Source organism: Equus przewalskii, chromosome 4, assembly GCF_037783145.1.
Source record: "Equus przewalskii isolate Varuska chromosome 4, EquPr2, whole genome shotgun sequence".
Lineage (NCBI taxonomy): Eukaryota > Metazoa > Chordata > Mammalia > Perissodactyla > Equidae > Equus > Equus przewalskii.
Window position 1 is genome coordinate 4,102,553 of NC_091834.1, and position 13,881 is coordinate 4,116,433.

Here is a 13,881-nt window from a genome sequence, read left to right on the forward strand (position 1 = left end):
AGTACTTATTACGAGCCAGGCACTGTGTTAGCAGCTAACAAAATTTGCAGGAATTAAATAATTTTCAGAATTCCCTATTGACTTTTCTTAGTGTAATCACAGAATGATTAATAGGAAAAGCTGAATGAGAGAAAAATGGCTAAAGTGTGGCTTCATAACTGCAATTATCAATGCTGAATCAAAAAACTGGTAAATATAGTTAACACCGTCCTTTCCAAAACTGACCAGGCTTACAAATCCTACACAAAATTTAGTGACAAAAACGAGTAAAGACAAACTTCAAACAGCTTTTGGACATAATTTTTATTTAAGCATGGGCTTCCAGCTTGGTTTGCTCTAGTTTGCAACCTTGTAGTCATATTAATAGAGAGTTCAGGGCTACAGGGCCATTATAATGTTGCTGGTGTTGGTACAACTTCATCAGAAGGTATGAATATGACCCGCAGGGAAAACAGTCCACAAGGAGAACACAATGAAAACAGCCACTGTCTTACAAATCACTCTGTTACCACAGACACAACATGGCAGTTACTGTTAGTAAATCAGCCACAGAACACTTTAAAAAAATCTTTAGACAAGGAAATGGAAACTCCTTTGCGGGAGAGAGGGTCTTTGTCCACAATTTTGAAGTAGAAAATATCTCAAGGTCAAGCATTTTTCTTATCCACAAAACAACGCTAAACCAACGTACATTTTAAGGAGTAGATTAAAGGAGATACAATATCTTTACAACTATCTTCTTGAGTAGGTATTTCATGGAATTTTCCGCAGAATATAAGTAGCCTGAAGTTCAGCAGCAAAATATTGCAACATAACAAGTAAATACAGTGTCAATGTGTTATACTGTAGAATAGAATACATAAAGGACAAACAATGATAATTTAATCCTATAAAACATGATACATAGCTGAAATACAGTCCACTTAAATACTTTTTGACCAAGAACGTTAAATACTGTACTAAATGCCATTTTAAACATAAAATCTCTTAAATTTTTGTGCTTAAAATTTCTTTTCCCGTTAAACTATTTCTTATTTTCAATACTGTCACTGTAACTGATATTACAACAGATCACAACGTCCACGGACTCATCAACATGAAGACATTTACTTATGGGAAAATAAGTCACTTGTCATTAGTTCACAGTGTGGGAAAGTGGTGTACACTCGGTCTTGAGAAGGGCTTTCAGGGAGTCACCAAGTCCTTCACAGAAATTTCCTGATATCAGATGCAGTGCGAGATTTAAAAAAATGGGAAGCAACACATCACATGTTGGAAGGAAAAATAAATTTTTCGATTCTTCATGGGTATCGTCTCAGTGACCTTCGTCTTCTGTTGTAGAATTGCCTGAGCCCATGTTGCCGTGAAAAATTCATCATGTAATTTTGTTTGCGAGTGCTGTTAGAATCAGGAAGGACAGAGGCAGGGAGGGAAAGGAGAAAGAGCACGTAAGTCCCATCATTGAAAGCACAGTCTAGTCTCGGTCCTAAGCTACCCCGATATTTATTTGAACATTTTCAGGGTTAATCGCTCAGGCTGACGTCACCACCCCGGGACGGAAGAACTAAAAATTCAGACCTGTGTTCACTGCCTTTGGCCTTGAAGAAATCCTCTTCTTTTCAAGAGTGAGTTCCGGCCCAGGAAAAATGGTAAATTCTCTTGACTTATAGCAAAAGTGGACTGAAACTGTTTTTGGATTTTTAGTTTTATCCTTGAACTCTGTCTGAAAACGTTTACTTGGATGTATTTCATTTGAGAGGAAGCGTGAGCTGTGCTCATTACTTTATTTAAATACATCTTTAACAAGTAGGAAACATTTGATTCCTTTAGCAAACATTCTCATTTAAAGCATAAAAAGGAACAACAAAGAAAAGACAAACTTGTTAGCTGAGTCAGCTCGACCTTCCTATTTTATGCAGTCTCAGGGACAAAATGAAGTAAATTTTTCTCAGATTGTGGGATTTCACTGGCTTCCTCAAACAATAACCAGCTGGGGTCATACTGTATATAAGCATGGGCTTATGAAAGAGACATTCCACTGGAAAAAAGATCATAAAATACTAAGCAAGTGTAATCGAATGTATAATTGTATGTATGTGTGTATATATTTCCCCCATGTATGCACATACATTCATACATACATACTATACGTAATAAGCTAATAAGAAGACTGACAATGGATTTTAGGAGTCTGCAGGAAATGGTACAATACCGGTAGAGACAGCTTTGAAAGCTCTGGTACGGAAAATACACTTTGAAAAGGATCACTACCTATAACATCACTGGAAAGAATCGTAGTCTTTTCACACACTGTCCTGAGTTACAACACATCTATATGTGGCATCAAAATGTGATTTTTAAGTGTGAGCCTATCAATATTTTCCAAATTCACTGAATCTCTTGAATACTGTCTGATCCCAAAGTCTTTTCCTCCCTAACTTCACGGGAACATAAAACGCATCCGGAGCGGGATAATGCCATGTGACGTGGTTTCACTGTGAAGGTCATATGATGTGAACTTGAGTGCGGGTGAAGAGCAGGGAAAGGGGAATTTGGCAATGAGCCGTATATTTTTCTGGGTTATTTATGATCTATATACCAGGCAAGGTGTAAAATGACATGTCTTACCTAGTATATTATACTGGGTTTTATACTTAGGTATATTATGCTAACACTTGTAACATATAGAAACCTTTAAAATGAGAATTTTACAGTTAAGTTTGATCATTAGAAAAGAAAATCTATAATAAAATGTCTCAAAGGAAAATACATAAAGTGAATGTCATCAGATTTGTTTAATCAAAAACCAATAGCATATGTGTTGAAAACCTGATAAGACAGACATCCCATTGATACATATTTTATAAAATAAAATGAAGTGCTAATAACTTTTTGCTCTGGATTTCTGTATCATCAAAATGCTAGAAACTATAGAATGGAAACTAACAATATATTCTAGAGACACTGTAGAGAAAAATACGAAAAACTCAGGATTATCTTCAGCAGCTTTACTACCCCTCCGTTCTCCCCTGATGTAACGGTACGACATGTATCAACTAGGTTGATCAGTTTCAATGTCATAGTTGAAGGAGGAAATGAAATCATCCATTATTCATTAGCTGCTGTAAGGACTAATTGCTGCCCATGTAAAATCCAGTTACAAAAAAAAGGACAATGATTTAATGTATTGAACTGATCAAATGTCAGGAGAAAGACTCGGTTACCCCGTTAGTCACAAAATATTGGGGCTGGCACTAGCTGTCTTTCTGCCAGCACCCTAGGCCACCTTTGGCCCTTTCCCTGAGCTATTGGAGTGGCCCCCTGAACTAGCCTCTTCATTCTCTCCCCTTATGAAAGAAACACCACTGAAAAGAAACCATAAAATAGTAAGAAAGTATCATTGAAAGTATAATTGTATGTATCTGTGTGTATCTTCCCACAGATACATACAGTGGACTCTGCACGTCAGTTTCAGTAAACATTCCCTTAAACGCTAGCTCTCCCTTGTTCAAAAGCCATTCATGATCCTCTTGTCTAAGGAGCAACGTCTAAGTTAACTTAGCCGGATATTTCAAGCCTTCTACACATTTAATCTTATTCTGTTTTTCAAGTCCTCTCTTCTGCTACACTCCTATACAGACTGCTCTATTCGAACTCACCTTGAACCTCTTGCATCTGCCTCATTGGCCAATCCCCAAGATCACTTCCTAAACTTCTACTTATTTTTCAAGTATCACATTTTATTTATCGCTCGCCGCCTCCAGAATTGATTTTTTACCCCTACTTTGAACTCTCACAGTGCTCGTTTTCAGCTTTGCATGGAGATTATTTGGGTTCATATCTTGGTGCTCCATGACTAAGCTTCTGTTGGTGCAGTGGCCTGTTCCCCAACTCCCCCAGCCCACACCACAGCACTGAGTGCCCTGCGTCACCCGAGGGTGGCCAAGGCAGGTTTGTTGAAATCTGGTGACTTACTGATTGGATTCCTGCTGTAAATGATTACTCTTTAACTATAAGGAATAATTGCAAAGTTAAAGCAATGAAAATTATTCCGTTGAAAACACGTTTAAAGATATAAGGTACTCAAAGAGAATTTAAAATAGTTAAAATATTTTACATGGAAAAAAAAGATAAACTCAGAACACTCAACATACTTAGTTATCTCAATGCAACCTAGATTGACACGAAAGTGACCTCAATATATGGGAACAAAGGAACATTTAATTTCAAGAAAAACTGACGAGCATGTTTAATGGCTTTAAAGCAGCTTCTCCACATAACTATTTACTTACCATGGACTGATTTAAATTCTCCATCTTTATACGTGAAAAAATAAATATTAACACGTTGCAGATCTTTAGTCCCTTGACAACTGATGCAGCGTGGAAGCTTACATCTAATTTAGGGGGCATTTTGATTCATTGCATAGCCTTTAATGTTGAATAAATTTATGTATCAGTAGCTTATCTTTGGATCCCTGAGAATGTTGATATGCACACAGCATTTGCTATAGATGTTTTCTATAGATGTCTAGCGTTTATATAGTCACATTAAAAATGGCCACATTTTCAAAGCATCCTTGAAACTAACTTGTAATTTCATATGAAAAACATAAATATCTCTGGAGTCAGTTAGATTGGAACTAACGAAGCAGACTTTTTCTAGTTCATAAGCTCTTTTAAAATCAAGCACCATGGGAAGCTATACCAAAATGCTGTCTCCCTCTAGGACCATCTAACAAACTGACATGGTTATTAAACAGTTATTGTGGCTTCTAAAATGTCTAACTTATAGGATTGGGCATTACAGGAATTTTAAACAAGTTTAAAAATCTCATGTTTTCTTTTTTCACAGAGCAGATCTGTGAGCCTATTTTTGTTTTTGATACATGTAGATATACAACTATAGATAACCGTATAACCAAAATAATAATAGGTGTGATGGAATTTTAAAGATTTATTTCTTCTTTGTAATCACAGGGGAAAGTATTTTTTATTATAAGTTCAATGAAAGCAGGTAATGTTTATTCCAGGGCATATCAACTACACCACTTGACATAGTAATTTGCTTTGGCTGTAGACAGAACTAGGTCCATTTTTAAATTCTCCCATTATGAGTGAGCCATTGAAAGGAGGGAGATGAACATCAATGGCTTCTTGGAAATGGGCTAACAAATTTCCATTATCGCCGAGGGAGCTGAGGGATGTAAATGGTATACGGAATTATAAAATGCTTCCCTGTTTTTGCATAGGAAATACAGATATTGCAACATCTTTCTAGAACTAGTGACTCTGTGCTCTTTTGAACTGTTCCTCTTCCCTGGAGCCACTATCAAAGGTCATTTATTATTACGAAAGAGATTCCATTGATTTTTAACGGATTCTAAAGGAAATGGGGAAGATAGAGAGTTGGTAGAAGTAATTTGAGCTTGTAGAAATTTAGGTATTTTTACTTATCACTAAAAAGTTAATTTATCATCAAAACATATGATACAATAAATAATGCTTATGTGAAAGCAGAAAGAAAAATCCAGTGAACTGCCATATCTTTCAGAGAAATATTGGTGAGTGTATGATGGGAAGCTGGCATTCAAACTAAGCAAGCAAACTCTCCTGCATTGAGGATGCTGTACATTTTACTTTAAGGCCATGCATTTTCGGGAAGGCTATATGTAAATAAGTGTAGGCTCATATATCTCACAAATCTTGAAGATTTCATATTTCTTTCCTCTGCTAAATGAGGAAGAGAATAACATCTGATAATGTGTACTCCAGGGAGTTTTAAATGAAAACTTCTAGTATAATATACTGATGTTTAATAAATGATAAGCATTTTACCTTCTTTCCTAAGTTTTTAAGTATCTCCATTAGAGGACAGATGTAAACATAGGTTAAAGAAGGCCAATCTCACCTAAGGATAGGATCTAGAACTCACAAATATGAATCAATCCACACCCTTCTGCCAATTCATTTACTAACTTAGAATAGAATTGAGAAGTCAGGGCATCTTCACGCATCTCCAGTGCAACAGGTCTTTAGAAAGACATTACACTTAGTCAGACCCCTGAGCTCTGTCGAACAGATTTCTATTTTCCCTTTCCCTTCATAATGAATCTAAACTGTGAGCACCGAAAACCGTTCTAGGCACAGCATCAAATTTGTTAGCCAATGAAAGAGTGCTGATGAACATTCTGGTCTATGCTATTGTGCCCAATACTGTATACATTCCAGAATGATCACAATTGGGCTGAACTCTGACTTTACTCGATGTAGGTTTCAAATGTTCCAGTATATCTCAATATCACATATAACTTTGTTTCCATAGATATTTTTTTCAGTTGCAAAGGTCCTCTACAAAACTTCTCAGTCAATGTACGTAAGACCAATGAAACTATTAACAAACAGTTCCCCAGAATTAGTAAGAGTACTTACCTTACTCTAGTAGAAAACCAATGACAGCAAATAATGAAATATAATACAAGTTAAAAAATGCCTTTCAATGCATGCAGCACTGTGATTAGTCATAAAAGTCTGATCAGGTTTAGACGCAATATAGGATTTTTCATCTCTTTTGAAAATAAAAATTAAAGATGTTATTTCTTCTTCTTCTATACCTAATACACACATATATTTAACTTTTCTATGTAATGCAACATGCAATATTTGCTCATACCATATGTCAAGGTACATGTAGCTATAGTATTAAATTTGGCATAAATGTTGCATATAAAGTATAAATATGAAAGTAATAGTTTAATAACTACCATTAATCGTATTATCTGATTTTTCAATTATTTACATTTTAGAAAATACTTATTCCTGAATATATTAAGGAATGGGCTTTTAAAAATACAGAAGTCCTCTACATGAGATAACACAGTCAAATTTAATAAAGGATAAATATGCTTTGCAACGAATGTACTATGCTCATCTCCATAAATCATTTGTGCCAAAAATGTGACAGTATCTTGATAATGAATAGCATGAGGGGATGGTCATGATGAACTCATATTATTAAAATCTGATAAATGCATTTAAGACCATAGTGAGCAACATATTGGTTTTCAATTCTCAGTAAATGTGGTAATAATTCACTATGTAGTAAATCAATTCACAAGAGTAAGTCTTTGCTGAGCAATTTGCTTTCAAGTTACACATGCAAAAATTGGCCCACTTCATTATACGCATGACAGGTTGTGACTTAGACACGTACACAGGAAATGTGATGTGTGAATGAAATGCATAGTTGGGCAAGGGAGATTCTTAGGATAGAAGGATGAGTGCCCCCAAAAAAGCTTAAGACAAAGAATTCTCTTCTATCCTAAGAAGAACCCCACCAGCATGGATCTTGTGAGGGATCTGCCCAAATGTCTTCACAAACATTTAGTGAAAAACAAATATTCTACACTAGCCAATGAATTCAGAGAAATCAGGTTTCTGATGCTTGATTGTCAATGATTGTGTTACGCTACATCATTCAGACTTTACAGAATGAGGGCTTTTTGTAAGCTAGTGAGGCTGGAAAAAAGTGATCTGTCAATTTCATTCGTCTGTTCAGTGGCAGATTAGCGGGGACTAATCATCATGAATGCTTTCCATGTGCAGGTTTTATTGAAAAAACATCATCAGAGTGGGAAGATTACACTCTCAAACAAGCATTAGGCATGAGTGACTTTGCCTGTTAAATGCTAAAATGGTGGTTTTTATCTTTATGGTGTGGGGCTTATTCTGTATATCCATATTTATGAAACTCAAATCCTTCTACATGGAGTATTTTAGAATTAAACCATTAAATTAAAAATATATTCCGTATCTTGTTCATTTAGGATGCACTCCAGAACCTTGAAATATTGTCAAAAGTGCTAAATTTGTTCTCATCGATCTCCTATATCTTCTTGACTAATATGGGCAGGACTGAGGTTAAACTCAAGATACCATGCGTGACCAGTTTTTCTTTCTAGAAGTTTTTAGCATGTGTACCTAGTGCACATGCACAAAAGCTAAACTATGGTAATAAGGCTAGCTTAAGGCCAATCTCCACTCAGAAAAGAAAATACATTCTAACAAGGTATACCTCCAACCATTAGTTGCAAAAACATATTTGTAGCCCTATCTGCAGTGCTCACATAGGTGGGACTTGCATCTCTTAGATACACACATCAGTCTCCTTCTCTCCCCTTCACACTTGAGGAGTCAACATTATTAGATTATATAACTAAATGTCATAATGCAAAAGTATAGTCAATTAAAAGGCTATTTTGAATTAATAGGGCTTTATGGAAATATTCCACCTCTCTACTTCTAAATATGCACTTGCTGTAGCAAAGTTATAATTAGTAATATTTGAGAATCGTGGCATGAACCTTGGCCAGCTTCTTTGTACTTCATTTGGTTGAAAGACACTCTGGAAAATGACTATATTTTATTTTTCTGAATAGTCTTGAATTTTCTTTTTTTATTTTAAGATCATCAAATGAATGAATGAAAGTAATAATCTTGTAGAGCTCCCAAGAGCATATTAATTAGTGAATGCCTTAAAACTTTTTGTGACTCTTCTGAAAAGAAGGGCTTGGAAAGGGTCCAGTGGACTAGAAATGTTAAATCCTAAGACAAGGGCAAAATATCAAAAACATAGTTTTGAAAATATAATTTCTTTGTATTGTATTTTTTAACTCATTTATTGATCTCAGCTTCATGAGGTTTCTTCTTTCCAAAAAAGAAGAAAAATAAACTCCTTTAATTTTAACAAATTTTTGAAATGTCATTAAAGAGAGAGCATTTGCTTTTAAAATTATACACGTAGTATATAAACATTAAATTTTATGGTGATATGTATAAAGCTACAATTTTAAAATTATTCACTGAAATACAATGCTGAATAAAACTCAACTCCTGCAACACTGTGCATGTGTGGCAATGCTCTTTTCTCATTCAAAACGTTTTAGTGCCCCAAGAGTTTGAGACAATAATGCAGGGTAAGAGCAGACAGGTGCCTGGTAAGTGACAAATTCTTTAAAAGTATTAAAATTCTGGAGATGGAATAAAAGTGAATTCTTTACAAATACAGATTATTGCTCCAGAAAAATACAAGAAACGATAGCTTTCTGGTATTTTATATAATCTGAACTTGTAAGAATATGATGATGCTGGTAGCTGCTCATCAAAATTAATAACAACAGCAGGTATTCCAGAAGGTTCCCTTGGAGCTGTGAGTGAGGCTTCCTGCTGGAGCTCTGAGCCTGTCTGGGGCAGCAGGTCAACAGAAAGCAGAGAAGAGTTCTGCTTCCAGGGTGTGAAGGGGTTATGTCATACAGGGGAGGATATGTGCAGTTCTGACCCCTCCTGCTCTTTAATGTCAGTCCACAGGAGAAAATTATGGTGATGAGACGCCTTTGCAATCCAAAATGGATAACTGCAATAGCTTGGCTGGGTGGGAGGAGAAGAAATATCTACTCAAACACAGGACATGTTAAGATTTGCTATGTCTACCCAAGAAAAGCACTAGCATCCTGCCTTCTGAGGACCGTCCAGTTTTGAAGTTTCCATAGGAGTTGGTAATGCTTTGTCAGGCACAGGAAGCCCCATTGATGTCAATTGTCTTGCCGAGAGATTTGAAAGATACAAAGTGGTTGTTGGCTCTAAATTTGAGTCTCAACCAGTTTATTAGAATCACTTGAGGTGCTTTTTAAAAAGACTGATGCTCAGGTCCCTCTGCAGATCAATTAAAATGAAGTCATCCCTAGGGATGGGCCTGGGCATTGGGATACTCGTTGATGCTTCCAAAAGCTCCTATGTGATTCTGATGCTCAATCAGAGTGAGAAGCGTGGCTCTAAAGGGAAAGTTGCCAGGGAAGAAGGGCTTTGGGTTGGTTTTTGGTCTATTTGGACATTTCTCTCTGGCCTTACCATACATGTGTTCATTTTAGAGTCCAGGTTATTCTATTGTCCTAGAAGGACGCAGTCTGAGGAAACATCTAAGTAAAACATCAGCCTCATATATAGAGTCAAATGACTCTGGACTGTTACTTTAAACTTGAACTTTGTCTTGTGGAGGCAGACCCCAGCAAGTTGTCCAAAGCAGCAGAGCGCACAGTGGGAGCTTGTGTAGGGACCAGGTTGCTCTTGGAGTTGGGGTTGATATGGATGCCATGCAAGCAGGTGCCTCAGTGAAAACTAAGACAAGGGCTAACTCAAGACTGAAGAAGTCAGCTCATGGCTATGATCGAAAGAAAACAAATCTGGTAGTTTTCCTACCAATTAATCATATAAATTTGCTTTCCAAATGACTGAAATCAGCCAAGGGACTGATTTCATTTCTGATTTGGTAAACAGAATGAACATTTGAACCTATCTACCGAGAAGATTCGCCTCTCCTTGCCAACCACTTGGAGCCATCAGTCCGAACCCGTCGAGACATAAGCATTCCAGTTCTACAGGAACTAGATTGTTAGAGAAAAAGCAAGTCATCTCTCTGTGGAACAGTCAACCCAGCTAAGTGAGAGCGGGGACAACCTTATTATATGGGAGAAACCATGGGGGAAACATTCTTAACTTGTTAGGAGCTGGGATTGGTCAGGAGAACTCTGAAACCACAAATTCTTTGTTCTAGTTGCAGCCATGCCATTAAATGAAAGAATGCCCCAGGCATCTGTGGCTAAGACAGGTGTTTGTAACTGGGCACATTAGCCGGTAATACTCTGTACATCAACAGGTACCGATCCCTCTCTTTTCAGGATATCATTCCATTTTATAAGGCAACCCAGTTCTGGTAAAGACACTGTTTCTCATTTACCTGGAGACTTTTGTTTGATCCCATTTGACAAGTATTGTCAAATACTTAAATAAACCTTTGCTTATTGAAGTTTTCTAAGGTACATTAAATTACATTGGGGCTTTGTTATTTCACGTTGACTTGAGCTATAGTTTACAGTTGCTGAGAGTGGAAGCCAAAGTGGTCCTGTGGGGGCTTCTCCTCAGGAACAGTTCTTACTGAACTAAGGAGCATGCCATACCAAAGGAATTTCAAACCTTTCTGAAAGGGACACGGGATGCTCTGTATCAGATACTCACAGGACGACCTCCACATGGTCCAAAGCCCATTGATCATGACCTGTTCCATTGTGGCGCGGTTGCCACCAGCGCAATAAAACTCCTTTCATTCGCGCCTCCCTGGGTCACAGAGAGAAGGACAAAGAGGTTACACACTAGGAAACAGAAGGCCTTCTGGTATGTGACTTCCAGACTTCAAATATAATAGGCTAATCTAAATCAACAAGACTTTGGGTATGAAACTCAGGTTTGCTTAGGTCACAGTATTCTTCTAAGCAGCATTAGATTTTTCTGGCTACTCAAGGACTCGTAATACTTTTACATCTCTCTTCCTTCTTCCCTTTGCTCCAGCATTTCCTGGAGGAGCAACACATTCGGTCAACAAATGCAATGTGCCTTCCGGAGGACGGGCACGGTGCTGGAAGCTGGGGGTACTATACTAAGCAAAACTGACACGGTTGCCTATTCTCAGAAAATTTTCAAATGAGTGCACTCAGCAGAAAATTAAAAATTTTGTTTTCTGAAGGACTACAAATACCGCTTAGAGGAAGGGAAATACACAAAAAGCGCCTTTGCGTTTAGCTGCTATTCTCTCTTCCCTCTCGCCCTATTCATGCCTTCACTTTTTGCCTGTCGTCCTAATACAAAACAGTAACCCATCTTTGGAGATCTGGGTTAGTCTTGGTTCTGCCACCACCGCCTTTTGTGGCGTTGGTCCAGTAAGTTCACACACTTCCAGCTCAAACTCTGTGATTCTCAGGGATGCTGCATGAGACGCCATCCTTCCATTCGGGCCACTTACAGGGGGACGTTGTAAGACACTCTCTGAGCCTGTGTGAAGTCCTTCGGCTGGTGCTGTGCGATGACGTGCCAGGTGATCCCGTTGTTGATGCTGTACTGTAGCAGCACGGCCTTGTCCACGGCGTGCGGGCCGCTCAGGTCGCTGTTACAGCTGTCTGTCTGCGCCGTGCTCCCAATTTGCAAGACAAACATGATTTTGCTGAAAAACACAGGGCAAGTCATTTTTAAACAAGACTCAGGAACGATTAAAGGAGTCGTGCTTTCTAATTTCTCGTTTTCTCTCTCTTTTCTCTAAAATCCATAATTTCTGAGTTCATAATATAGTAAAAACAGAAGCATCCAGTCTGATGACTAAATCACATTAGTAATAAAATTAATTTATATTATCTTTGATATTGCACCTATGAAAAATAACCTTGGAAGATTGGTTTTCTACACCAAGACTACAATTTTGGCTTTCAAAGATCTTTTCTCTTTTCACGATGTTAGAAATCTTGTCAGAGTATTTTACCTGAAACACTTTCTATTTTCTGAAAGGTAATATGGGCCAAATAGGCAGCTGAGGACACGGAGAGGACAAGGAATAAAACCACAATATTTACGCTCCAAAATTTTTTTACAAATAGCTCCAAGCTGAATAGCATCTGCACAAGGATAAATCATCATGTCTATTTTAGGAAACGATGTCTGGAGATCAGAGCAGGGGGAAAACTGAGTTAGACACGCCGGCTCTGGACCATGTCTGCTCTTCTGTTTGATGTGTGCTTTGCTTTTCACAGGCAAATCCTTGCCCTTAGAAGATATGGCTTTCAAACACAGGAAGTCTATCCTCACAAGATTCCTAGTGATTAAGAGAGTAGTCCCATTTAGGGTGGGTGGTCACATAAAGAGCTAGGCTTAAAACTTGTAAATGCATAAATTAATTTAACGCAAAATTACTTGTACAACGTGGTGGGCAACTGTCAACTAGGCAGCTAGCTGTAGCTGTATAAAAGGTCAAGGAAAACATCAGCTTGTCTCTAGATTAAGGACGTCTTTTGGGTAGGAAAAAAAATTGGGGATGGGTAGACACAAGAACGTTTGGCATCTCCATGGCTACTATACAGGAATTAATTTTATTATATTTTCATCGAAGGCCACTGAACCTGGCTTTCTGACTCTGAAAATATGCTATTAATATTAAGCTTCAAGTAAACATCTACATTCTTACTAATCCAACATCTAATTCTCAAATATACTCATACACTTTTCAGCACACACTGACTCTAGTACTGTGCAACCATTATAAAGCCTTGGAATCTTTTCTTAAATTACATAGACAAAAAACCGTGTGTGCTGTGCTAAGTGGCAGAGCTGGGAAGGGCTGATGGGGAATGAAATACAACCCTCCTGGGGTCTCTTTTCCTCTGTCACTTCCCTAGTCGATTTGCATGGTCTCTGTCCACTCTATTCTGCATTAGCATGCAGCTCCTACAGCATAAATTTTTAAAGTTCCCATCCATCCTTCCAACGATCCTCCATTTCTACATATTGTACCTACATAGGCTAAATATAGGTATATGTTTGCATTACCCCAAATCTACTTCCCACACACATTTATATTTACACGCTTGCATATATATGGTCAACATTAAATTATTCATATAGATTATCCATAGCCAATTATTTATTTATTTTTTTCAAGTTTGTTGAGATGTAATTGACATAAAACATTGTGTAAGTTTCAGGTGTACAATGTGTTGATTTGAGACACCTGATTTTTCACATTTGGCCATTTCTCCAGGTTTATGCCTGTGTCACCACCACTCAGCCTGCGTCTCTGTGTGTGAAGAAACACAAGGTAATTCTACAATAAATTGAAGGAAAGCATCATTCTGAGTTGTCAAAAAAATATAATGCTTTCTCACACCAAATTCAAACGGTATTTAAGTTTCCACTGCTCAGGGACATCTGTGCCATGAAGCTCATGCTCATAGCTGACAGACAGTGGACAGTGAGGAGGCTCGTGACTGATTCTCTGTCTGGACGACAA

The 13,881-nt window shown here is 37.6% G+C and overlaps 1 protein-coding gene across 2 annotated transcripts in view; it reads right to left on the reverse strand.

The window, feature by feature from the left end:
* Nucleotides 1–288: 288 nt before the first annotated feature.
* The window catches only part of RELN (reelin), a 459,315-nt gene continuing 445,722 nt past the window's right edge, over nucleotides 289–13,881 (reverse strand). Inside the window, exons 62-66 of one of the 2 annotated variants that reach the window (XM_070617060.1) lie at nucleotides 11,851–12,048; nucleotides 11,070–11,168; nucleotides 10,355–10,438; nucleotides 6,432–6,567; nucleotides 289–1,398 (exon numbers count right to left, since the gene is read on the reverse strand). In XM_070617060.1, coding sequence (XP_070473161.1) covers nucleotides 6,438–6,567; nucleotides 10,355–10,438; nucleotides 11,070–11,168; nucleotides 11,851–12,048 — 511 coding nt within the window. In that variant the 3' untranslated portion in view covers nucleotides 289–1,398; nucleotides 6,432–6,437. The remainder of the gene's footprint in view (nucleotides 1,399–6,431; nucleotides 6,568–10,354; nucleotides 10,439–11,069; nucleotides 11,169–11,850; nucleotides 12,049–13,881) is intronic. The other variant, XM_070617061.1, reaches the window with a different exon arrangement.